Source organism: Tamandua tetradactyla, chromosome 7, assembly GCF_023851605.1.
Source record: "Tamandua tetradactyla isolate mTamTet1 chromosome 7, mTamTet1.pri, whole genome shotgun sequence".
Classification (NCBI taxonomy): domain Eukaryota; kingdom Metazoa; phylum Chordata; class Mammalia; order Pilosa; family Myrmecophagidae; genus Tamandua; species Tamandua tetradactyla.
This window is the reverse complement of record NC_135333.1, coordinates 31857830-31883696: the sequence shown is the minus strand read 5'-3', so window position 1 is coordinate 31883696 and position 25867 is coordinate 31857830. Positions and strand designations below refer to the sequence as shown.

The window sequence follows — 25867 nt, the reverse complement described above, 5'->3', positions numbered from 1 at the left end:
GAAACCGCCAGGTCCAGGCAGCACCCAGGCGGGAGGACGAGACTGGGAGGAGGGAAGGTCAAGGAACTAAGAGGCCAAGTGGGAGCAGGATGATGGAAGTAGGCACTAAAATGACCAGGAATTGAGGCCGGAGTGGTGCCTGAGAGGGGAGATGCTGAGCCAGGGCATGGCATCTTCCAGGAGCAGGAGAAGTGCCCAGGACTGGCCTGGAATGGAGGCAAGTAGCTGGCATGGAATTCAATACTGGGAAGAACCGTCTGGAAGAGGGCCTTGAGACTGAGGATGGGGCCCAGGACTTGCCCTCTGCCCCAGGCCCCATGAAGAGTTGGAGGAGCCCTGGCTGCTGGAGTTGCTGGATGCCCACTCTCTCAGCAGCCTGGGCCTGAACCCGGGGGCTGTCCCTGCCAGCCACTCCCCCGCCTACAGCCCTGGAGATGCCTGGCCTTTCACCCCATGTCTTGCTCCCCCCAGCAGGGCTGAGGGCAGCTGAGCAAAGCCCCAACCCCAGCCAACCCCAAACAAGCAGGTGGACACTCTGCTCAGCTCTCGTGCAGGCACCCTGAGCAGCAGGCTCCCACAAGGCGCAGGGGGAGGGGGTGGTCCTTGACATCTTCTTTAAAGACCAGCTAGTCCATGAGAGTCCATCCTGGAGTCCACCAGGAACAGGAAGGGGTTCTCTGAGGGTGGGAGGCTGGGAACCACGGACCCAATTTGATTGACCCTTGCCCATTTGACTGATGGGGATATGGAAGCACAGAGAGGACTGATATCTTGCTCAAGTCACACAGCAAGCGGAGGTGGGGGCAGAGTGGGGTGCAGAACGTGGACCTGGGCTTCCTGAGCCCAGGGTACTTCCCAACACTTGTCCTGCCTCTCCTCTGACCTGGCCAGCTGGTTCTTCCAGTCTGGGCGCCAAGCGTGGCCCCCTCCACCTGCCCTGCCATCTGCCCTCTCCCTTTCCTCCCTCCCTCCTTCTCTTGGTTTTCCCTCTCCTCCCTCTTCCCCCGGGCTCAGGCCTAACAGCTCTGCAGGCAGGTCATGTGGGACTTCCTAAGGGGCTGGAGGCTGCCTGGGGCAGGGACCACATCCGAGGACATGGGCAGTGACCCAGCAACTCGTGAACCTCTCCGAGCTTCAGCTTCTCATCTCAAGCGAAAATAACAAGATCTACTTTGTGGGGACGTTCCGTGCCTAGGAGCTCCCTGCCCCCACCAGATAGATTCTCCCAGGCCCCATACAACATACATTACAATCTGCCTTTTGAAAAACCTCCAAACCCACTCCAAACCCAGGCACCTCAATCTCATCTTACTGAGATTCAGAGAGATTGGGATTTTCCAAGGTCCCGCTCAGGCTCCCCAAGCCCCCATGCTGCCCTATATACGAAAAATGCCCGAGACACGTGGCAGAAACCTATGAGCCAACATCTCCTGACAGCCTCCGTGCAGCAGACCCTGTCCAAGACCCGAGGGAGATGGGTCAGTCGTGGGCAGGCAAAGAGGCGAGGAAGATTCCAAGGCTGCAAGTGAGAAATGCTCAGTGAGGACCCCAGACCCCTCTCCCCGGAGATGTGATGGGCCTTCCAGGTGCTGGGAGAGGCCAGGCTGGGTGTGGCCACACACTTCCCAGCAGGACGCCAATGCCCGAGGAGGGAGAGGGAGCCTCCTCATGGCAGCCATAGGGAGCTTCCAAAACACGCCTCTTCCCAGCTTTCAACCCCTGCCTGCGGGCTCTCCATGGAGGGTCCCTCTGCCCTCGGGGGAAGTTTGGTCACGAATCGGTCATACAAGACCTTCCCCGGGCTGACCCACCTGCGCCCAGCCTCTGGTCCCAGCACACCCACTCACACGCCCCAGGTCACACCTGGAATGTTCCTTCCCCTTCTTCATCAGAACGCAGCTCAGGATGCCCTCCCCTCGGAAGCCCTCCAGGGCCCAGGTTTCCTCCTGGGTCAGTTCCAAGCCTCCTGAACAGTGGCTCTCTACTCAATTCTGGTCTCCTCGTTGGACTAAGAGTGTCCACGGCTGGACTCAGGGCCTGGCACTGAGCAGGGTCTTGGTGTTTGTGGAATGAATGAATGCAGGCCTGTCAGAGCCAGAGGCCCTGTCTCCCCCCTGGGCCCCTTCACTCATTGCAGGGGACTCCAGAATATCTCTACGGAGATGTCTGGGAGGTGGCCATCTGGTTGGGAGGAGGACACGAGGAGGCTTATCTTGAAGCTGCTGCCTTGGAAAACCAAGCTCAGCTGTTATTCGTTCCCTGGGGACGATGTGGAGGAAGGGGTTGATAAGGATGGGGTGCAAAGCTACACCCTTCTCCCCCTATCCCAAGCCACCCACTGGTGCCACTGCAACCCAGCCAAGGGGGATCCACTGAACATGGGGCATAGCAGGCCGGGTTCAAACTGCAGGTGACAGTCCCAAGGCTTGAGCCTGCAGCAGACCAGTCGCTTCTCCAGGCTAAGCTTTAATTTTGACATGAGTAAAACAACGGGAGGAATCAGGCGGCCATTGGGCCCTTACAGCTCAACCCCAAATATGGCAACGCTTTAAACGTTTTATTTCGCCAAGACCGAGCATTAAAAAACACAATGCCATCTGCCAGCACCGATATTCTTTCCCCATAGGTCATTCCAGTTCCCCAAAAACAAGCTATAAATGCCAAATAAAAGGAGGTCCTTTATATTAGATCAATCAAGCTCACTGCTGTAATTCCATTTTTCCCATCTGCCTCCAGAACAAAGAAATGAGTCATGACAGGCTGCAGTCAGGGACTGGCAATGGGGAACCTCTGACCTAACCCAGCCTCCTCGTTCAGATGGGGAGACCGAGGCGCGGGGATGGGGGACACTTGCCGGAGGTCACAGCTAGTGCCTGGGGCAGCTGGGGGTGGCAGCTCATCTCCTGGTCCCCATCTTCCCTGCCAACCTGGGCCAGAAGGCTGCAGCTCTGAGCCTGCCCTGAGCATTTCCACTCAGCATCCCTCTTCCTCAACCCAGGGCAGGGAGGGTCGGAGGTGGAACCTACCAGAAGACTCACCCATCCCTCCCCACCTTAACCAACATTTTAAATTTCTGCTTGTGAATAATCACCCTGCCACGTCTGGCTTGGCCCAGCCCAGGGCAGAGGCAGAGAGGAACTGAGAATGTCCCTGTAAAGAGATGGGCCAGTGGGGAGTGAAGGCATGAACTGTACGGTTTCTATTTGGGCTGATGAAAAGCTCTGGGGCTGGACGGTGGTGAAAGCACACAACATTGTGAATGCAATTAACAGCACCGAATTTTATATTTGAATGTGGCTATAATGGGGAAATTGTAGGTTGTACATGTTACTAGAATAAAAATCTTTAAAAAATAAACACCATCATAGGATTTACAACACAAACCACACACCCTAATGCAAACTGTCCACTACAGTTAATAGTACAATTATAAAAATATCCTCCATGAATTTTAACAAATGTCTCACACCAACACCGGGTGTTAATAACAGGCTAGTATATGGGAATTCTGTATTTCATGCATGATTTTTCTGTAAACCTACAACTTCTCTAATTAAAAGGGAGACAGAGAGATGGGCCTGGCTGCAGGGAGACCCTCTGCCCCCCATCAGTGCTAGGGACCACCCTGGGCCCTGGGGCTGAGCTCAGGGTTTAGAATGTTCAGATTCCAGGGTGGATCTAGGTTTAAGGAGGTCTAGAAGCTTACGCAATTTGGGGGCCCTCTTTAGGAAAAAAACAACAGAAAAAAAATATATATGTGCATATATTTTGCAAATTTTACATATCATGAGCTCTGTGCATGTATTGCTAGGGCTTGGGAGGGACCCTGTGTGGGATGATGGATGGTCCCGGTTTGCCGGGGCCTGGGGGTTCTCTAGGACGTGGGACTTAAGGCTTCCTTAGCTCAACGGTGAATCCCAACACCTCCCAGATCCTGCGGTGTGCAGAGGAAGCACGAAGGCCAAGAGCAGGTCCCTGACCACATCCACCATCTGCCCCCAGCTGAACTGAACCGTCTCACTGCTCCACATATTTACAGAAAAGCCTGGAAGCTGGCCGGGCTCCATAGTAACAACAGCCTTTGCCAAGTGGTGGGATTACATGTGATTTTCATATTTTCCAATAACTGGCAGGTATGACTTTTATGATCAGAAAAACAACCTGTATATATTTTTAAAGGTATCCATCAGCCTGTATTGGAGGCCTCTGCTCATACCCAGGTGGGGAGGGCCGTGTCTCCAGGTGGTGGGGGTCAGGAAGTCATGGACAGGGCTGACCCAGGTCACTTTTAGGACCTTTCCAATTCTGAAAGTCCAGGACGCAGCACTCTTCCCTCCCACAGGGAAAGCACCATGCTTCAGGGACAAGAAGACTTGGGTTTGAATACTTCGTCTGCTACCTACATGCTCAGCAACCTTGGGCGAGTCACTTCGTCCCTCTAAGCCTCAGTTTCCCTCGCATGTAAAACACTGTTGGGAGAGCTGGGTTAAGAGTCGTGAGTGCACCTGGCATGTGGTGGGTGCGCCACCAGAGTTCCCTCTCCCTCCTTCTTCCTAGCATGTCCTGGCTCAGGTATACAAACCACTTTGTCCGAGCCCTATTACATGATGCCTTCTCCATGGAGCTGCTCTGATTTTCACAGCCGGGGATCCCTCTCCCCACCCCCACAGCCTCTGCCCACCCAGCACACGTCTATCCTGAGCTGCTGTTATTGGGGGTACCTAGGGCACTTCACAGCAAACTGGGCTTCCCCAGCACAAGGGCTGCCTCTGGGTCATGCCACCTTCCCCTTCGGCCTCAGCAGACTCAATAAAGCTTTGCTAACTGAAGCCACCACAGGCAGAAGTGACCCAGGCAGATAAAATACCCATCCCGCCCTTGTAAAGCCTCACCCTCCCTGCCTCACCCCTGGGCCTGGCAAAGGTGGGCACACAGCCAGCCCACCTGATCACACAGGGCCTTCGGGTCTCTGAGGAGTCGGACACTGGCACAAATGAATTAATTTAGTGTCACAAACCCTCACGGATGTCCAGACACTGAAACCAACGGAAAGAGCACTCAAAGAGCTCCCCATCTGGTAGACACCAGGAAGAAGGGGGTTTCAACCTGGTGGCCCTTCCTGCGCCACCAGGAGGAGGTCTGAACATTCTTAGACCAAGGAAAGGTAGCTTCCTTCCTCTCTAGGAGGCCGAAGGTGAATACTGTTTGTCCCCTCCCAGCCCCCACCCCCAGACCCTGGCATCTCTAAAGACCAGAGAAAGAGGGGAGCCCCCCATCCACCCAGATGTCTTTGCTGGCTTTAGGAGGTCCCCAGTCCAGGCCGCTGTTTTCTGGGACCACCAGGAAGGGCCCAGGCCTGCAGAGGCAAGGCCATCTGGCAAGAGTGTCTGGGGGGCAGAGGCTGGCCAATCTCAGCAATTCCGAGGCACCCCCTCCTGAAACCCTATACTGGCCTTCTCTCCTTGGGTGCTTGCAGCTCAGGCTGAGTCCCTCCCTCTGTACTCACTGTCTCTGCCCCATCCCCCACCTGAACAGAGGCCCCCAGTGGGCCCTCTGCGCCTGTCCTCCACCAGGCTGGATTCCCAGATGCCTCTCTGCTCTTCACTGGGCAGAAGAACCCTTCCCTAGACCCTCCTGCTTCCACCCTGGTACCCAGGTGTGTGCTAAAGGGGGTAGAGGGAGTGCATGGAATCAGGAAATGTCAGAGCCCACAGGGGCCTCCAGCAAGCTCCTTTCACCCTCTCTACAAACAGGTAAACTGAGGCATAAGAGGGGAGTTGATGCTCCCCACCTAGAAACGAATTCCTCATTTCCCATGAACATTTCTTGGGTGGTTTCCAACCCAAGGTCACGCAGCGAAGGAGATTAGCTCCAGGGTGGAACCCAGGAATCCAGCTTCCGACGCGCCGCTCCATGCCTTCCCGGCTAAGCAAGAAAAACCTGGTTTCCTAGCCTCTCCTCCCAGAACGCCAATGTCAGGAGCGGCGAACCCCCACCCTCACCCCCAAGACGATCCACGCCCTGACCCACACCCCCAAAAAGGCCACTCTGAAACCCGGGCTCCCTCCCCGCGGTCGCCGGTCCGCCCGGGATGACGCGCGCAACCCGAGCTGCGGGCTGTGTACGCTCGGCCTGGAGGTCACGGCGATGAAAAAGGGGTGCACAAACAGGGGGCGCCAGGAGGCGAGGGTTCGGGGAGCTGAAGCGGACGCCCCCCGCACGCTCCGGGACCCCCGCTTGGGCCTGGGAGGGGCGGGAACGGCGAGCGGGCGCCTGCAGCCTCCTCAGGACGGCGCCCCCCACCCGCTATACCGCGCCCCTGCCGGGGAACGATGGGGTCCGGGTCCGAATCGACCCTGGCCCGCGCCCCACCCCACCCCGGGCTCGGGTCCCCCGGCCGGTCCTTACCCAAGACACAACGCGCAGGAGAGTGTGCGGCTGCCGGACCAGGGTGTGGGGGTCGAAGGCGCCCCCAGCTTTGCCCGCTCCATACGCACCCCCTTCCATCGTGGCTGCACCCGCGCGGCGCCCCCCGCTCGGCGCGCGCCGCCGGCCCGTGCGCGTGCGCAGCGCCCCCGCCCCCTCCCCGGCTGGCGCAGCCGGCGCTGCCCAGGGCTCCCGCGAGGGGGCGTCGCGCGGGGCGCGGGCGGGGGACTGGGCCGCGCTTGGGCTGCGGACACGTGGGATGCTGGCCCGTGACCGAGGGCGCGCTGGTCCCTGCGCGGTGATCTCTCTGCAAAGCCCGGGCGGGGAGGCGTTGGGCAGCAAATGCAGGACGCGTGTCCCTCCCGGTGCCTGGCCTACGGGGGCCGCCCTGCTCCTTATCGCAGCTCCTCCGAGCACCCGGCCCTGTTCCGAACGATCTTAGTTATTTGTGTGTTTATTTCCTGCCACCCTGTCTCTCATCGTCAATACGATGAGAGAGCTAGGGCCTCGGGTGCCCCCCTCATCGGGTGCTTGACACGCAGTAGATGCGGTGTGATTATTTATTGAATGAATGAAGGAAGGAACCAAGAATGAACGCCCCTTTTCCCAAGGGTAATTATTTGCCCATTGTCTACCCTGCTAGCGTGGTGGTTCCTGAACCCAGGTTTTGACTGTCTTGCTCACTGTTGTGTCTACGGGCCTGGCACGCAGCAGTTGCTCAATAAATAGACCAGGTTGCTGGTATAGGATAGAGGTGGTGGTAGCACATTATTATGAGTGTAATTAACAGCGCTGCATCCTGTGTACTTGAGATTGGGATTGAAAGAGGTTGTTTAGGGTTATGTGGGTTACTAGAAGGAAAACTAGAGGATGAAACGGGACTGTATAAACCGGACTGTATAAAAGTGTTATTAACCACCTTCATTGTCCACAACTGTATAACACTACAGTTATATATATACAGTTGTGGACAATGAAAGTGGTTAATAGTACAAATACAAGAATGTCCTTCCATGAACTAGAACAAATACACATCATTATTATAAGGTGTCAATAATAGGGTGGTATATGGGAAAAATACCCTTAATGCAAACTATAGTTAATAGTAGTATAATATTCTTCCATCCATTGTAACAAAGGTATCAGACCAATGCTAATTAGTGCCAATAATAGGGGAAGTTCAGGGGTACGTTTTTTTTTTTTTTTTTTTTTGGAACAATGGAAATGTTCTAAAATTGATAGTGGTAACGAAAGCACAGCTCTGTGATTATACTGGGAGCCATTGATTGCATGCATTGGATGGATTGTATGGCATGTGAATAAAACTGCTTTAAAAATAAAATAAAATAAATAGCCCATGATCCCATTGCCATATCTCAGCCTGGGCCAGAGCTCCAGGTTTCAGAGGAACTGTGGCCAAGTGGAGGAATGCTTGCTGCCTTGGGAAGAACTAGCTTCCAAGGACCTGACTGTTACAATGATCTGCAACCCTTATAACCTCTTTTGATACCTCCATCATCCTTCATTGACTTCAGGAGCAGGTTGGACAATGACATCTGCAGAGGCCTTTGTTGCCCTGGTGTCCTGCATTCTAGGATGATAGAATCCCGGATCTGTGCAGAGAAAATATAAGGACACCTCTTGGAAACAGTGCATAGGCAAATGTCCCTTTGAGGGTCAATCTATTGAGTGTTTACTCTGTGCCAACCCTGGGCTAACAACTTTACATAAATTACCACATTTAATACAGTAACTTTATAAGGAGGTGTGCTGGTTTGAAGCTGTTATGTACCCCAGGAAAGGTCATGTTCTTTAAATCTATTCCTGTGGGTGCAGACCTTTTGAGGCTGGGATCTTCTGATTAGGTTGTTCCAATTGAGATGTGACCCACCCAATTCAAGATGGGTCTTAGTCCTTTCCTGGAATCCTCTGTGAGAGGATAAAAGACAGAAAAAGCCCGGAGAGCTCAGAGGGAAACACCCAGAGAAGTTTGGAGAGAGCTTAAAGACAGTGAATAAGCAAAGATCCACAGAAACTGAAAGAACCACTGAAGCCAGAATCTGAAAGCTACGAAACTTGGGAGTGAAGAACCTGCAGACACTGACCACGTGCCTTGCTCTCTGACGGAGGAGCCCCATACCAGCAGCCTGTCTTCAGAGAAGGTATTGTCCTGTTGCTGCCTCAGTTGGGATATTTTATAGGCTTAGAACTGTAAATTTGTAAACTAACAAGTCCCCATTATAAAATCCAACCCATTTCTAGTATATTGCATTCTGGCAGCTTTAGCAAACCAAAACAGTAGGCTACTACGATTATATAAAACATCTAGAAGAACATGGAAGAGAAAAATCTTTGTGACTTTGGGTTAGGCAAGGATTTCTAAGATAAGACACCAAAAGCATGATCCATAAAAGAAAAAAAAAAGGTTAATTGGACTCCATCAAAATTAAGAACTTCTGCTCTTCAAAATATGCTGTTAAAAGGATGGGTAAATATGGGGTGAAAGTCTCCCTGGTGACATGGGAGATGACTTCCAGGGATGAGTCCAGCCCTGGCACCGTGGGATCAACAATTCCATCCTGACCAAAAGGGGGAACAGAAGTGTAACTAATAAAGTATCAGTGGCAGAGAGAGTTCAAATAGAGTCGAGAGGCTACTCTGGAGGTCACTGTTAACACAAGCTTCAATTAGACATTGCTACCTACCATAATTGCCAAACCTCAACCAAAACCATTCTGCCAATCCTAAAGAACACCTAGGGCATTATATAAGATTCTACAAAGGTTCCATGCACTGGGGTAACTTTCCAGAAATCTACAACCTCTAGAGGGTCCTAGACCAGATAAGTCCTGAAACTTAAAGGGCCCAGCCTCTCCAGAATACCAACTAGATCCATCTCCCTACTCCGTATTATCGACAGCCCCTTCCAACATGAAAAAGAATGGGCATAGCCCAAATACCCCCAAAGAGAGGGATAGAAAGATCAAAGGTGATCAAAGGTAGGGAAGGTAGGGTTTAACAAGTGAATATAATTGCTGAATCATTAAATTGTTTTCTCTTTTAGTCTCCAGTATCTTAGAGCAGCTAGAAGTAAAAACCTAAAACTGTGGAATTGCAACCCATGCCAAACTCTGAAGCATGTTCTACAACTAATTTGGTGCTGTGCTTTGAAATTTATTGCTTTTTTGTATATATGTTATTTTTTACAAAAAAGGGAAAAAAAAGTCAATCGTGATAATATGTATTCCTTCTAGCCCTCCTATATTCTGGAGCAGCTAGAAGGAAAAATCTGAAAGGATCGTATGGTAACCCATGGCAAACTCTGGGATCTATCCTGTAACTACTTGTTGAAGTCTGCCTTGAGAACTATTGTTCTTTTCTTTCTTTGCTTTGTATATATGTTGTATTATACAATAAGAAAAGTAATAAAAAAATAAGAATGAACAAAAAGGCAAACCACAATCTGGGCAAAATGTTTGTAAAATGTATCTGATAAGGACTTACATCCCAAATATATAAAGAACTCTCTAAACTCAATAAAAATAAAAGAAACAACCCAGTTATTAAAAGTGGACAAAAGATTTGAACAACAACACACTTCACCAAAGTAGATATCCATTTGGCAAGCAAGTGCATGATAAGATGCCCAGTATCAGTAGTCATTAGGAAAATTCAAATTAAAACAAAAATGAAATGCTACCACATACCTATTAAAATGGCTAAAATTGCAAAAATTGACACTACCAAGTGCTAACAAGGATGCAGAACAGCTGGAACTCTTATCTTACACATACAAATGGTATATGATTTACTTATTAAGGTTTATTCTGGTAAGCATTATAAAATCAACTCTATACTTACCATATAGGTAAGTATATAGGATTCACCAGTCCTATTCCTAGGTATTGAAAGAAACTGAAAGAAAATCCATGTTCATTCCTAAACCTGTACAGGAATGTGTACAGCAGCTTTATTTGTAATAGCTGAAATCTGGATATAACCCAAATATACCTCCACTGGGGAATGTGGAAACCAACTATCACACATCCCGACAATGGAATACTATTCGGGAATAAAAAGGAAAGACCGACTGATAGACTCAACGATACGGATGAATCTCAAATGCATTGTGCTAAGTGAAAGAAACCTGACTCAAAAGGCCACAGATGGCATGATGATGTCTAGGGACAGAAAACAGATCAGTGGTTGTCAGGGGCTGGGGATTAGGGAAAGGAAATTACTACAAAGGGATATGGCAAAGTTTTGGGGATGACGGAGTCATTTTATAATTTGTTTGTGTTGATGGCTACACGACTGGCTATATATATGTTTGTCAAGACTTGCAGAACTGTTTGCAAAAAGGGTGATTTTTGCTGTGTGAAAATTATACCTTAAGTTTTAAAAATGGAGGGAAAAATGTGTAATGTGGCACAGATCAGTGAATAATATTTATCTTGAAAAACAAAGTGCTCTTCAAGAGATAGAGCCTGAGCCAGGCGCCTACCATGGGGAAAGGAACCCGCCCCCCCACCACCACCACCAAAGTAAAGAAGTAACGCTGCAGGGGATCCCTGCCTGAGACTCTCACCTTCACCTAGAGGAAGTTTCTGGGTCCCAAGAAGGACTGAGATTGAGTCTGCCCAGGAATCGCTGCAGGAAGCCTCTCCTGGCTGCACAATCAAGGCTGCCGTGGCCCCGACGTGTCCATAGGAAGGAGCCCTAAAATATCACCGTGAGACCCGCTTCTGAACTGGGGCTGAGGGCCTGGTATAGGCAAAGGCAGCCTTGATGGGCAGGGAGGGGAGCAGAATGGGAGAGAGACAGGAAAGGACAAAGAAAAGCCTCCTGCTGCAGATGATGCTGCAAGCTAAAATTCCAACACACTCATTGAAATCTGACAGGTAACAAGCTAACAATCACAGCAAGCAGAAAGGTAGAAAGACTGAAATAAGTGTGTATGGAATAAGAAAGGAAGGAGCAGGGGAGGGGAAGGGAAGGAAAGAAAGAAAGGAAAGAAGATGTTAAAAAGAAAAACATCTTTATTAAAAAAGTAAAAAGAACAAGACGAACAATTTGGAATTCTCGAGAGAGCCAAAAACTAAAACTGCTAGGGGGAAAATGAGCTGGCAACAAAAAGGACAAAAATGAAGGAAGACATGGACCCAGAGAGCTGAGCAAGCCCTGAAGCTGCTGCCCTGTAATTTTATCGCCTTTGAGAGAGAATATGAAGGGTTGGGTTTTCTGTTCTGACCCTCAGGGGGGCATTCGGGGAAAAGAGCCAAGCAGCAGGGCAGAGGGCAAGGCCGCTTGCCTGTCTTGGCTTCACTCAGGGTGACAGTGGATTGGAGGGGAGTCCCTGACTTTACCCAGCCAGCCCTCCTGCTGGTCTGAGCCCAGATTCATTCTCCCTGAAAAATCTTTTCTGAAAAATCCCAAATTGAAATTTTAATTTAAAATGGTGCTGGGTTGGTCACCCCTTCAGGCACCTCAAAGATGCAAATCTTCTCCCTGGGAATGTACCCTGAGTCCTAGCCTCAAAGTGTTCCTGCAGATAACATTTCAACAAGTAAGAATTCACAATAAAAAATCACAGGATACATGAATAAACAGGGCGGCAGGCTCTGGAGCCAGCAGAACAGATAGCCGCATCACAACCGCAAAGGGTTCTGATACCAGAACATTAAGTGATTATAATATAAAATGTGAACTATTGAATAGTTAAAGGAAGCAGCACGAGTGTGAGCAGGGGCACAAAGACGATCAGAAATAATCCTGCAGATCTGAAAATGAACCAAATAGAATTTTCAAAAATAAAAGGTACGGTGCCGGCCATGTGGCTCAGCAGGCCGAGTTCTCGCCTGCCGTGCCAGAGACCTGGGTTCGATTCCCAGTGCCTGCCCATGCAAAAAAGAAAAAGAAAAGGGAGGCAAAAGATACAGAGCAAACCAAAAGATGGTAATGTACCTGTTTCTGTTTGCTAAAGCTGCTGGAATGCAATACACCAGAAATAGATTGGCTTTTACAAAGGGGATTTATTAAGTTTCGAGTTCATAGCTGTAAGGCCATGAAAATGTCCGAACTAAGGCACCAGCAGGAGGATACCTTCTCAGAGGAAAGGCAGCGCCCAGGTTCCTCTGTCACATGGGAAGGCACATGGCGACATCTGCAAGCCCTGGTACCCTGGGTTGGTTTCAGAATGGCTCTCTCAGCTTCTAGGGGTGCTTCTGGCTTCTGCTGGAGTGGTGGTGGTGGTGGAGAGATTTCCTCCGCATCTCCAAACGCTGGAGTCTACACTCTGTCTCTGCTCTTTTAAGGATTTCAGTAAAGGAATTATGACCCACTTTGAATCTGTGGGGCCACATCTCCATGGAAATAATATAATCAAAACTTCCCACCCACAACGAGTCTGTACCCACAAGATTGGATTAAAAGAGCATGGCTTTTCTGGGGTACATAACAATTTCAAACCAGTGCAGTATATATAATATATGAATATTAGATAAAATAGAATTTCGAGGAAAAAATATTACTAGTGACATATAGCATCACCACATAATGCTGTAAAGCTTAATTTACCAGGAAAACGACAGTCCTAGACTTGTATATAACACTTATATATATCAAATAAAATAGATACAAAATATATTCACTAAAAAGTGGTAGAAGTATTGAGAGATAATGACAAATTCTGCGTCATAATGAGTATATGTACCTCTCTCGGAAGTTGCTAGATCAAGGAGAAAAAAGTCGTTAGATTTACAGAAGATGTAAACATACAATAACAAGTTTTATATAATGGATAATGTACTTAATTGGAGAACTAAAATGATTTAAGGCACTCACAGAAAGTTTAAAAAACAACGTTCAAGCACTTGTCTGCAAATTTCCAAGAATCATCAACATATAGATCACTTTTCCTGACCACAATATAATTGTTAGAAATAATTAAAAACAACAATAAAATCATTTGAAAGCCGCATACATTAAAAAGTAACTAACTCATGCATCAAAGCAAAAAATAAAAAAACCTAATGAAAAATTTAAAAGACTGCAAAATAATTAAAATTAAAAATTGAGGGGGGTATTCTATTCTGCTGAAGTAGTATGCAAAGGAAATTTTTAATCTTAAGTGCTTACATTACAAGAAAGGCTGGAAATTAATGAGCTATGCAATTAACTAAAGGAGTCAGATGAAGATCAACAAAATAACTCACCTAAAATTGGAAACAAGGAAATTATAAAAATAAAGGCATTAATTAATGAACAGAAAAAAATTGTAATAAAGATAAAATCAAAAGTTAGTTATCTGAAAGGTCCAAAAATTTCGCAAATCTCTCGCGAGATAAAAAAAGAGAAGATGCAAATAAACAGCATTAGTTATGAAAAGGAATCCATAACCACTGACGCAGCAGATTTAAAAAAAGAAAAAAAAGTAGTAGACTATCGTGAATGATTTTATGCCAATAAATTTGAAAGTAGACAAATGGACAATTTTCTGGAAAAACATTTCTGCAAATTAAATCAGCAAAGCTGATTTAAGAACATTAAGAAGTCTAAATAATCCTATAACCATTAAAGAAGTTGAAAAGTGGTTAGAAATTGAGCAACAAATAAAATTCAAGACCCAGGTAATTTTCTTTTCTTTTTTTTTGCATGAGCAGGCACTGGGAATCAAACCTGGGTCTCCGGCATTGCAGGCGAGAATTCTGCCACTGAGCCACCGTCCTACCCCCCCAAGGCCCAGATGATTCTATGAGTGAATTTTACTAAACACTAAAAAAACAGAGATGATTCCATCTCTACACAAATTCTTTCAGAATTAAAAAAGAAGGGCTGTGTCTTAACTCATTGTGCGGAGCTGGAATAACTTTGTGTCGCACGAAAGGCAACGTGATGTTTGTGGCCACTTAATTTATAGGTTTGGATCCACAGACAACAGACTTCAGTGATATGAAAACAGATCTTATTAGGAAAGTAATTAAGGGCTCAGTGGCAGAGTTCTCACCTGCCATGCGGTAGACCCGGCTTCGATTCCCCGTGCCTGCCCATAGTGACTTCACCAGATAAGATGGCACAGACACCTGAAGCGAAGTGCTGGAAAGTCTCGGAAACAGCGTTCAGAGTCTCCTTAGGAAAAATCCACAGCAAAGCATTCTTCTCCTGGATAAGATTCGGATGAGATGCTCTCTCTTTCTCACAAGATTCTCCTTTCTCAAGATTTTCTTCTCTCTTTCCAACTGCTTGCATGCAACTTTTATGAAATCTTTACATAATAGTGGCTGCATTCCAATCAGCTTACGTGACCGGGCCCAGTTGGGTCCTTTGGGAACTAGCTAGGGACGGAGAGGAGCTTCCTGGGACTGAGATAGCTTTATCACAGTACACCTCCTTCCGGGAGGACAGCCAGTCTTCCCAGCCAGAGTGCACATTTCAACTGTCTCTTACCAAGGTCATGTAATAGCAACATTAGTTGAACCGAACAGACTCTACAAATTTATCTTTTCCTTACACCTTGACATCAAAATCAGATAAAGAGTACAAAAAAGGAAAAGTTCAAGCCAATCTCCTTCATGAATACTGATGCGGTGCTGAGAATATATTAGCAAATGCGGTTCTACAATGTAGAAAAATACAATAAATCACTAACAAGTTGGGTTTATCCTAGGAATGAAAAGTTGTTTCATTGCTAGGAAATCTATACATGTAATTTCTCCTCTTAACAGATTAAAAGGGAAAAGTAGCATGATCAATTCCACAGATAGAGTAAAATTATTTAACAAAAGCAACATCCACTCAATAAAAAAATCTCTTACCAAGCTAAAAGTTTAACACCTTTAACTTAATAAATCATATCCACAAAAACCCTGTAAGATGAGCATACCTAATGGGTGAAATATTAAAAACATTTATTTTAAAAAATCAGAGAAAAATTAGGTAGAGAAAAAACTGCCAGGCATCACCACATTTAACTTGGGAATCCTAGCCAGCACGGCAAGATACAAAAAATATATATATATATCGTATGGAAATTAGAAAGGAAGAAATAAAGATTTATTAATTTTCAGATGGTATTGCTTTAAATAGAAAACTTTAAAGAAATGTGCAAATTATTAGAATGAATAAAAGTTTAGTTTATAGTTTGCTGGATGGAATATCAAAATTTAAAAAACAATTATATTTTTATATTCCTGCAACTAATAGTTTTTAAATGTATATTTTAAAAGGAATTATTTATAATATATTTAAAAACCAACTATTCCAACTAGGAATAAATTTAAAAGGGTGCAGTAAGATCTTTAGAAAGAAAATTGTAAAACTTTTTAAAACAGCATTAAAAAGTTCTAATAAATGAGATATTTTGTGAATATACATTTGGAGACTGAATATTATAAAGATATCAGTTCTTCCCAAATATATCTATAGATGTCAATACAATTCCAAACAAAATCTCAAGAAGGTTTTTATTACAACTTCATAAACTAATCCTCAAATCCTTACAGAAGAACAAAGGGCTAAGTACTGCTGATACAATTTTGAGGAAGAAGCCATATAATAAAGCCATATAAATAAGATGATGGGCAAAAGGGATGGTGGAACACAATCGGAATCCAGAACCAGAATCACGAACATGAGGCAATGTGATAAAAGTAGAAGTGACACTGCAGTTAAAGGAAAAGGGAAGGAAGAGCATTCAATAAGTACTATTGTGAAAATCCTCTCTCCATATGGGAAAAAAAAATGAGGGTGGGTTCCTACCCCATGTCATTCACAAAAAATTAATTCCATATGCCAATGGAAAGTTGTTTTAGTTTGCTAAAGCACCAGAATGCAACATACCAGAGATGGACCGGCTTTTAATAAGGGGATGTATTTAGTTAAAAATGTATAGTTCTTCAGAGGAAAGGCAACTAACTTTCCTGAGGTTCTCTGTTACATGGGAAGGCACAAGGTGACATCTGCTGGCCTTCTCTCCTGGTTTTTGGGTTCAAAGGGCTTTCCTTGGGGCAATTTCTCTCTGCATCTCCAAAGATCTGGGCTGAGCTGCAAGTGCCGAGATGAGGTAGCCTGAGCTGCTTGGGCTCTTTTCTGATCTCTCTCTTTTAAGCCTCCAGCTGATTAAATTAACCCTCACTCATTGTGTAAGGCACTCCCCTTAGCCAACCACAAATGTAATAAAACATAGATGAATTTCACATACTGACGATTTAAGTCTATAGAATCAGAACAACAGGCATTGTCACCTGGCCATGTTGACACCTGAAACTAACTACCACAGAAGTAATAACAGTGCAAACCAACAGCCCCACTGGTGTGAATTGTTATTGAAAACAAGTGTGGACTGATGGATCTGCTGCCTTCCCCAGGGTTCCTTAGCCACCCTTTCTCTCCAAACCAGGGCTGAGAGCTGGGGGCATGCTTCCTCTCAAAGCTGCTTCACTTTAAGTATTTCAGAATGAAATCTATTGGGGTGCATACACATTTAGGATTATTGTATCTTCTTAGCCCTTTTTTCATGATGTACTATCTCTCCATATCCCTGGTAATTTGACTTGCTCTGAAACCTGCTCTGTCTGATATTAATATAGCCATTCTCTCTAGTAGTGTTTTCATGATTTATCTTTTTTATATCCTTTTTCATTTAAGTTACCTTTATAGTTATGTTTAATATGGGTTCCTTATAGACAATCTTAGTTGGGTCTTTTTTTTTTAATCCATTCTGACAATCTCTGTCTTTTAATTGGTATGTTTAGAACATTCCTGTTTAGTGCAATTATTGATACATTTGAATTTAGGTCTAGAATTTTATTTGTTTTCTGTTTGTTCCATCTGTGTTTCATTCTTCTGTTTCCCCTTTCCTGCCTTCTTTTGGATTATTTGAAATTTTTTTATGTCACATTTAACTGTATCTATTGATTTTTTCCACTATATTGAGTGTTATAGGTCTTTTAGTGGTTGCTCTAGAAATTACAATATACATACTTCACTTTTCACAGTCTACTTAGAATTAATATTTGTCACTTCAAATGGAATGTAGAAATCTCATCTCTATAGAGGTCCTTTTACCCTCGCTTCTTTATGTTGTAGTTATCATATATACTACCTCTACATGCATGGAAAATCTGAACAGGCAATGTTATAATTTTTGCTTTTACAAGTCAAATATATTTTAAAGAACCTAAAAGAAGAAGAGTAGTCTATCATATTTATTCAGATTTTTACCATTTCTGTTGCTTTTCTTTCATTCCTGATGGTCCAAGTTTCCCTCTGGTATCATTTCACTTCCATTTGGAAAACTTTCTTTAACATTTTCATTGTGAAAAAAACATATATACAGAAAAGTAATAAATTTCAAAGTACAGTTTAACAAGTAGTTATAGAGCAAATTTCAAAGTATAGTATGGGTTACAGTTCCACAATTTCAGGTATTTCCTTCTGGCTGTTTTAATACACCAGAAACTAAAAAGAAATACCTATGTAATGATTTCAGCACTCGTAATCCTCTGTTAAATCCTAACTTCTCTGTTATAACTTCTCCCTCTGTTATAAACACCCCTCTTGTTTGATTACTCTCTCAATCTTCAGGAATAGTTGGGCAATGACCATTCTAACTTCTTCATGTTGGAAAGGGGTGTCGACATTATGGAATGGGGAGTTGCAACTGGTTGATGTACTGGGAGAGACTGGTACCTCTAAGTTTCAGGGCTTTTCTGGCATAGAAACAGTCTAGAGGTTTTAAGTTTCTGGAAAAAAAAAAAAGCTTAATAAGTACAATTTTTATAGAGCCTTAGATAAAGCCCTGGGTTTTTTTTAGGGTTTTCAGGAATACTATTGGTTGGGTCTTTGCATACTGTGGCAATTGGTAATATCTGACTGAAGCTTGCATAAGAATGACCTCTCAACTCCATTGGAAATCTCTTAGCCACTGAAACCTCATTTTGCTACATTTTTCCCCCCTTTTGGTCAAGCAGGCATTCTTGCCAGAACCACACTGTTTTGCTTTTTTTAAAAAGCTGGTGGTTTTTTTTGTTTTTAATTGCTCATCCCTGGGAGTCATGTTCCATGTTGCCAGGGAGACATACATCCCCAAAAGTCATGCCCCATGTAGAGGAGAGGGTAGTGAGTTTATATGCAGAGTCTGGCTTAGAGAGAGCTTCTAAGGGATTGTTCTAAGAGAACAAAATAGGTTCTCTGGGGGTGACTCTCAGATATGTTTATAAGTATGCTTAGCTTACCATTACAGAAATAAATTTCATAAGAGTAAGCCCCAAGACTGAGGGCTTGGCTTATTAAATTGAGAATCCCTAGTGCTTGAGAGAATATCAGGAATTTCCCAAGTGGGGAGATTAATAGTTCTCCAGTGCCTCAAGGGACTTTGCAAAATACTTTTTTATAATACCTTTCCCCAAATACTCTGGACTGTATCATCGTATTAAAATAAGCTACACAGAATCATCAGATCTCATTCTCCATTCTAGGCCATGAATTTAAGTTGTTTAAATAAACGGACCAGACTGGTTAAGTTAGATAGTGTGTTACAGGAAATTTAAATTTTGGACAGAATAAACATCTCTTCCTTTGGTCTCATGCAGAATCTGGAGTTTTAAAATACAGACAATATCGTCCTTTATCCTGTACTCTGATACACTTAAGTCCCAACCAGATCAGCTTCATTCACATCTTTAACTGAAGTCTGATCTCTTTCTCATCTTCTTTAACAGTTGCTGTATGGAGTCATGCTGACTTTCAGAGCTGGAGAACTCTGAGGCTTAGGTTTCAATAGTACCTATAGATCCCAGGAGCTATAGCACAGCTTCTCAGAATTTAGAAATAACACTTAAAATTCAGGAATAAGCGGGACTACTGCAAGAGTTTACAATCTAGGCCCTCATTTTCTTCTAAGCATTTTCTAAGTGTAAAATAGTTGTCTTTTTTGTTTCTGGTTTATTTTGCTAACATAAGGTCCTCAAGATTCATGCACCTCATTGGATGCCTCATGACTTCATTCCTTTCTGTGGCCACACAATATTCCATTGTATGCATACACCACCACTCATACTTCCGCTCCTCAGTCAATGAAACTTTGGTACCCTCTATCTAATGGCAATCTCAAATAATGCCACTATACACATCAGTGTGCAGATGTCTATTTGTGTCCCTGCTTTAAATTCTTCCAAGTATATTCTTAGTAATGGGATTGCCTAAGCCTATGGCAACCCTATATTTATCTCCTGTGGATCAGCTACATTACCCTCCACAGGGGATGCACCATTCTACTTCCCTATCACCACTGAAAAGGTATACCTCTCGCTCCACACCTTCTCAAGCACTTGAGTCTTTCTGTTTTTTTATTCGTTTATTTTTGACTCTGCGTCTTTCATTGAGATATAGTTACATACCATATATTCTATCCAAATTTATACAATCAATGTCTCGCTTCATTGTACAATGGTCCTTGCTCTCAGTTTTAGGCAATTTTCATTGCTTCAAAGAGAAAAATAACAGCTATACATAGCCACACATAAAGAAAACCCTTAACACCCCATAGCCTTTGTCCCCCCCCAATAACTTACCCCTAGTATTGGTGTGACACTAGTTAAGTGCTAGTAATTGCTACTTAATATAGTCCATAGCATGCAATAGGTAACTTTTCACATATACCATCTATTATTAACTCTCTGTATAAGTGTCAATTATTTGAAGTAGTTCATCTTTAGCATTTCTTTTAGAGGAGATCTGAAAATGGCCTGTTTGAGGGGTGACCCTAATTAGTAAGTCAATGTTGGATAAGCAGCCACAGACCCAGAGAACTTCAAGTTGGGAGGAACTGTTCTCCAATGCTGACATTCAACAGAGGGGAAACTGATGCCCAGAGAAGGAAGGTGACTTATCCAAAGTCACACAGTAAGCCTGCTTGAACCCTGAGGCTCCTTACTCAATGTCCAGTTCCCTTCCATTTGCACCTCCTGCCCTGGTCATCCCCAAGAAGAGGCAGCTTAGATAGAGGAGTTTTGGGGACATGATTTTGGGAAAAAAGCAAACAAACTTGGACCACTTTCTTCCCTTATTTTCTTTTTTCTTCTACTTATTTTAAAAATATTTAAATCTATTGAAAAGGTAAATATATAGTAAAATAAATACCTGTGTACTCTTCTGGAGTCATCAGATGTTATCTTTTTGCCACGTTAGCACTCTCTTCCCCACTCTCACAGGTTAATATAAATATATATATGAAAGTTAAGTTGCAGACATCATCACCTCTAAATACGTCATCCCTTTTTTTTAATAGGTCATCTGACTTCCATTTATTTGCATTCTATTCCACTGATCTGTCTGTCTTTATGCCAGAACCATGCTGCTTTGTTGTTTTTTTTAAAGCTGGTATTTTTTTAAAATTCAATTTATTTTGTATTAACAAACCAAAACAACATGCAAACGTGAACATTTTTAACATACAAACATTGTGTGTAGGGTGTACAATCAATGGGTCACAATATCATCACATAGTAGTATAGTCATCACCATGATCATTTTTTTAAACATTTACAGCACTCCAGAAAAAGAAACAAAAAGAAAAAACTCATACATACCATACCCCTTACCCCTCCTCTTGTTGACTACTAGTACTTCCATCTACTCAATAGATGTTAACCTTTGTTAACACAAGGTTTTCACAATCACATAGATTGTGAAAGCTACATCATTATACAATCATACACAGCTCCACACCTTCAGGCAGTTCCCTCCAGCCTCTCCATTACATCCTGAATAACAAGGTGATATCTACTTAATGCGTAAAAATAACCTCCAGGATAACCTCCCTACTTGGTCCAGAATCTCTCAGCCATTGACACTTTGTCTCATTTCATGCTTCCCCCTTTCGGTTGAGAACTTTTTCTCAATCCCTTGGCGCTGAGTCTCAGCTCATTCTAGGGTTTTTCTCAATCCCTTGATGCCGAGTCCCAGCTCACTGCAGGATCCCTGTCCCAGGAAGGTCCACACCCCTGAGAGCCATGCCCCACACAGACAGTGGGAGGACAGCGAGCCCGCCCCATTGTGCCGGCTGGAGAGAGAGGCCACATCCGAGCAACAAAAGAGGCTGTCTTGGGAGTGACTCCTAGGCCCAATTTCAAGTAGGCTGGACCCATCCTCCGTGGGGTCAAGCCTTACACGAACAAACCCCAAGACCTGGGGCCCAGCCTACAGCCCCAGCTATCCACATTGCCTGCGAGAATACCAAGAATTCAACTTGGGGAAGTTGAATTCTCCCCCATCCCCACCACTCCCTGAAGGGGACCCTGCAAACACCTTTCCACTCGCTGTTCAGATCACTCTGGGATCCACTGGGGCATCACTCTGGGCAAACCAACAAAATCCCATGTCCCACCCAAGGCTCCACGCACCCACGGTGTCCAACCAAGCTGTCCACACAAGTTACATTAGGAAATGCACTAGTCAAAATATAAATTTTGTACCAAATAAACATTTTTTGCTTTAGTCAGTTGAGCATCTTTTTATGTGCCTTTTAGCCATTTGTATTTCCTCTTCTGAGAAGTGTCTATTCATGTCTTTTACCCATTTTGTAATTGGGTTGTTTGTCTTTTTGTTATTGAGGTGAACAATCTCTTTATATATTCTAGATACCACAGCCAGCCTAATCTGATATATCATTTCCTAATATTGTCTCCCATTGTGTAATTGTCTTTTTTTTTTTAACTTTTTTTTATTGTATAGTATAACATATATACAAAGCAGAGATAAAAAAAAAAAAACAATAGTTTTCAAAGCACTCTTCAACAAGTAGTTACTGGACAGATTCCAGAATCTGTCATGGGCTACCATAAGATCCTCTCAGATTTTTCCTTCTAGCTGCTCCAGAATATAGGAGGCTAGAGGGTGTAAATACTTTTTTATCATCACAATTGAATTTTTTTCCTTCTTTCTTTGTGAAAAATAACATATATACAAAAAGCCATAAATTTCAAAGCATAGAACCACAATTAGTTGTAGAATATATTTCAGACTTTGAGATGGGTTACAATTTCACAATTTTAGGTTTATACTTCTAGCTGCTCTAAAATACTAGAGACTGAAAGGGGTATCAGTTAATGATTCAACATTCATATCCATTTGTTAAGTCCTATTTTCTATGTATAATTCCACCATCACCTTTGATCTTTCCATACCTCTCTTTAGGGTTGTTTGGGCCATGGCAATTCTAAATTTTTTATATTGAAAGGGTCTGTCACTAATATTGGATAGGGAGATGGAACTATCTGATGTTCTGGAGAGGCTGCACTAGGTTTTAGGACTTATCTGAATGTTGTAGGTTTCTGGGAAGTTATTCTAGTGCATGGAACCCTTGTGAAATCTTATATATTGCCCTAGGTGTTCTTTAGGATTGGCTGGAATGGTCCTGGTTGGGGGTTGGCAGGTTATGATAGGTAGCAAGGTCTACCCGAAGCTTGTGTAAGAGCAACCTCCAGAGTAGCCTCTCGACTCTATTTGAACGCTCTCGGTGTAGGCTGTCTTTTTACTTTCTTGACAAAGTTTTCTGATGCACAAAAGTGTTTAATTTTGAGGAATTCCCATTTATCTATTTATTTCCTCAATGCTCATGCTTTGAATGTAAGATCAAGGAAATCGCCACCTATTATAAGATTTATAATATATTTCTCTATGTTTTCTTCTTTTTCCTAAATCTTTTTTTAACCATCACAATCAACTTACCCCCCTTTTTTTGTGAAAAATAGCATATATACAAAAAAAGCAATAAATATCAAAGCATATCACAACAACTAATTGTAGAACAAATTTCAGAGATTGGCAGGGGTTACAGTTCCACAATTTTAAATCCTTACTTCTAACTGCTTTAATATACTGGAGACTAAAAGAGATGTCAATTTAATGACTCAGCAATCATATTCATCTGTTAAATCCTATCTTCTCTGTGTAACTCCACTGGTACCTTTGATCTTTCTATCCCTCTCTTTAGGGATATTTGGGCTACAGCCATTCTAACTTTTCATGTTGGAAGGGGCTGTCAGTAATATGGGATACGGGATAGAACTAGTTGATGTTCTGGAGAGGCTGGCCCCTCTGCATTTCAGGACTTATCTGCTCCAGGGACCTATATGGAGATTATAGGTTTCTGGAAAGTTACCCTAGTGCATGGAACCTTTGTAGAATCTTATATAATGCCCTAGGTGTGTTTTAGAGTTGGCAGGAATGGTTTTGGTTAGGGTTTGGCAAGTTATGGCAGGTAGCAAGGTCTAACTGAAGCTTGCATAAGAACCACCTCCAGAATAGCCTCTTGACTGTACTTGAACCGTCTCAGCCACTGATACTTTATTAGTTATACTTCTTTTCTCCTTTTAGGTCAGGATAGAATTGTTGACCCCATGGTGCCAGGGCCAAATTCATCCCTGGGAGTCATCTCCCACACCACCAGGGAGACTTTCACCCCTGGATGTCACGTCCCATGTAGGGGACATAATTTCACTTGCAGAGTTGGGCATGGAGAGAGAGGCCATATCTGAGCAACAAAAGAGGTCCTCCAGAAGCTACCCTTAGGCATACCTATAGGTACGCCATCTTTTAAGAACATTCTCCTATATAACCACAATACCATTCTCACACCTAAGAAATAAATACCAATCCAGGTATGTCATGTAATATACAGTCCATGTTTAAAGATATCTTTTACAGTTGGTGTTATTTCCAGGATTCCATCATATTTCACCCATTGCATTTGGTTCTTTTGTTTCTTTTATTTTTTTTAATCCAGGCTAGCCTCTTCACCTTTTCTGTATATTTGTGACTGTTTTAATTTGTAAGCTGCCGGAACACAATAAACCAGAAATGGAACGTCTTTTAAGAAGAGGAATTTATTAGGTTTCAAGTTTACAGTTCAAGGCCGTGAAAATGCCCAAATTAAAGCAGAGGCTATAAAATTAAAGTAAGGCTATGAAAATGTCCAATCTAATGCATTCAGGGAAAGATACCTTGGTTCAAGAAGGCCGATGACATTCAGGGTTTCTCGCTCTGCCGGAAAGGCACATGGTGAGATCTGCTAGCTTTCTCTTCAGTGGCTTCCCCAGGGCTCTGTCAGTTCTGGTGGCTCTTGTGGTTCTAAAGCTTTTCCAAAATGGTTCCCTCTTAAGGGCTGCACGAAACAACCCCACCTTGAATGGGTGGAGACACATCTCCATGGAAACCGTCTAATCAAAACTTACCACCCATAATTGGGTGGGTCACATTTCCATGGAAACAATCAAAAAGGTCCCTCCCAACAAAATTGAATGAAAATGAAAGGACATGGCTTTTCTGGGGTCCACAATAGATTCAAGCCAGCACAGCGACATTGAAGTTTTTTGAATTCAGGTTGGTTGCCTGGCAGAGTATCCCATGTTCTGAGATTGGTTATTACTAATTCACAGCCCCGTCCTTTATCTCTATACCCTACTGGGAGAGACACCCTCAATCTCCCTGTTGTTGATACTAAAGCAAGATAAAAATAGGTCAACTGTAAATCCCTAGTTTCCTATACAGCTCTGAAAGAGTTAAAGAGAACTGCAAATCCTTAGTTTCCTATCTACCTCCTAAAGGAGTTAATGGGGCAGGCCTTGGTGGCTCAGTAGACCGAGTTCTCACCTGCCATGCCAGAGGGTTCGATTCCTGGTGCCTGCCCAAACAAAAAACAAACAAACAAAAAAACCACTCAGTGCATGTCCCTCCCTTGAGCACGTCTGCATTAACCTCTTTAACGTGTACTCTCTCTTTTTGATAAATTTCTCTCTTTCTTTTCTTTTCTTGAGTGCATGGTCCAGGAATTGAACCCGGGTCTCCCGTGGGAAAGGCAGGCATTCTAACCACTGAACTACCCGTGCACCCAAATTTCTTTTTTTAATAAATTTTACTACTTATTCCTACTGGCCCTTTCGTCTCGTCTCTAAATTCTTTTAGTTTCAAGACTATGGAATCTGGATCAGGGCTTAGCTGGCACCACTGCCAGCTGGGCAGCAGTTACAGTAGTAGGTTTTTGGTTGATTGGATTAGAAACATGGTCCATCTAGAATCCCAAAAAGTAACCGGAAGGAGCCTCAGGCCATCCATGAATTAGATTCCAGTCCAACTCCCTCATTTCATAGAAGAATGGGCTCAGTCCCAGAGAAAGGAAGGGACTCAAAGACAAGCCTTTAGATGACCAGAGGAGCTTTTTGGCACACACAAAAGATTTTTACAACAATTTGAATTTTAAATTTTATCGATTTGCCCAAACTCTCCCTAGGTGAGTGGTACTTGACAGGGGTGGGGTGGGGGTGGGGGCTGTCAGAGTCACCTGGGGATCCTTTACAACATGCCTGGACCTCCCTTCTCCTTCTCCCAGGCTTCTGTTTCAGCCCCCGGGTGGTATCTATATTCTGAAAAAGCCCAGATGGTT

At 44.0% G+C, this 25867-nt stretch overlaps 1 protein-coding gene across 3 annotated transcripts in view; it reads right to left on the bottom strand.

The window, feature by feature from the left end:
- SYNGR1 (synaptogyrin 1) overlaps positions 1-14791 on the bottom strand; it is a 32498-nt gene extending 17707 nt beyond the window's left edge. For 2 of the 3 annotated variants that reach the window (XM_077168872.1, XM_077168876.1), the window contains exon 1: positions 6409-6548. In XM_077168872.1, coding sequence (XP_077024987.1) covers positions 6409-6507 — 99 coding nt within the window. In that variant the 5' untranslated portion in view covers positions 6508-6548. Of the gene's footprint in view, positions 1-6408; positions 6549-7936; positions 8040-14507 lie in introns of those variants that run through there. The other variant, XM_077168875.1, reaches the window with a different exon arrangement.
- Positions 14792-25867: the final 11076 nt, after the last annotated feature.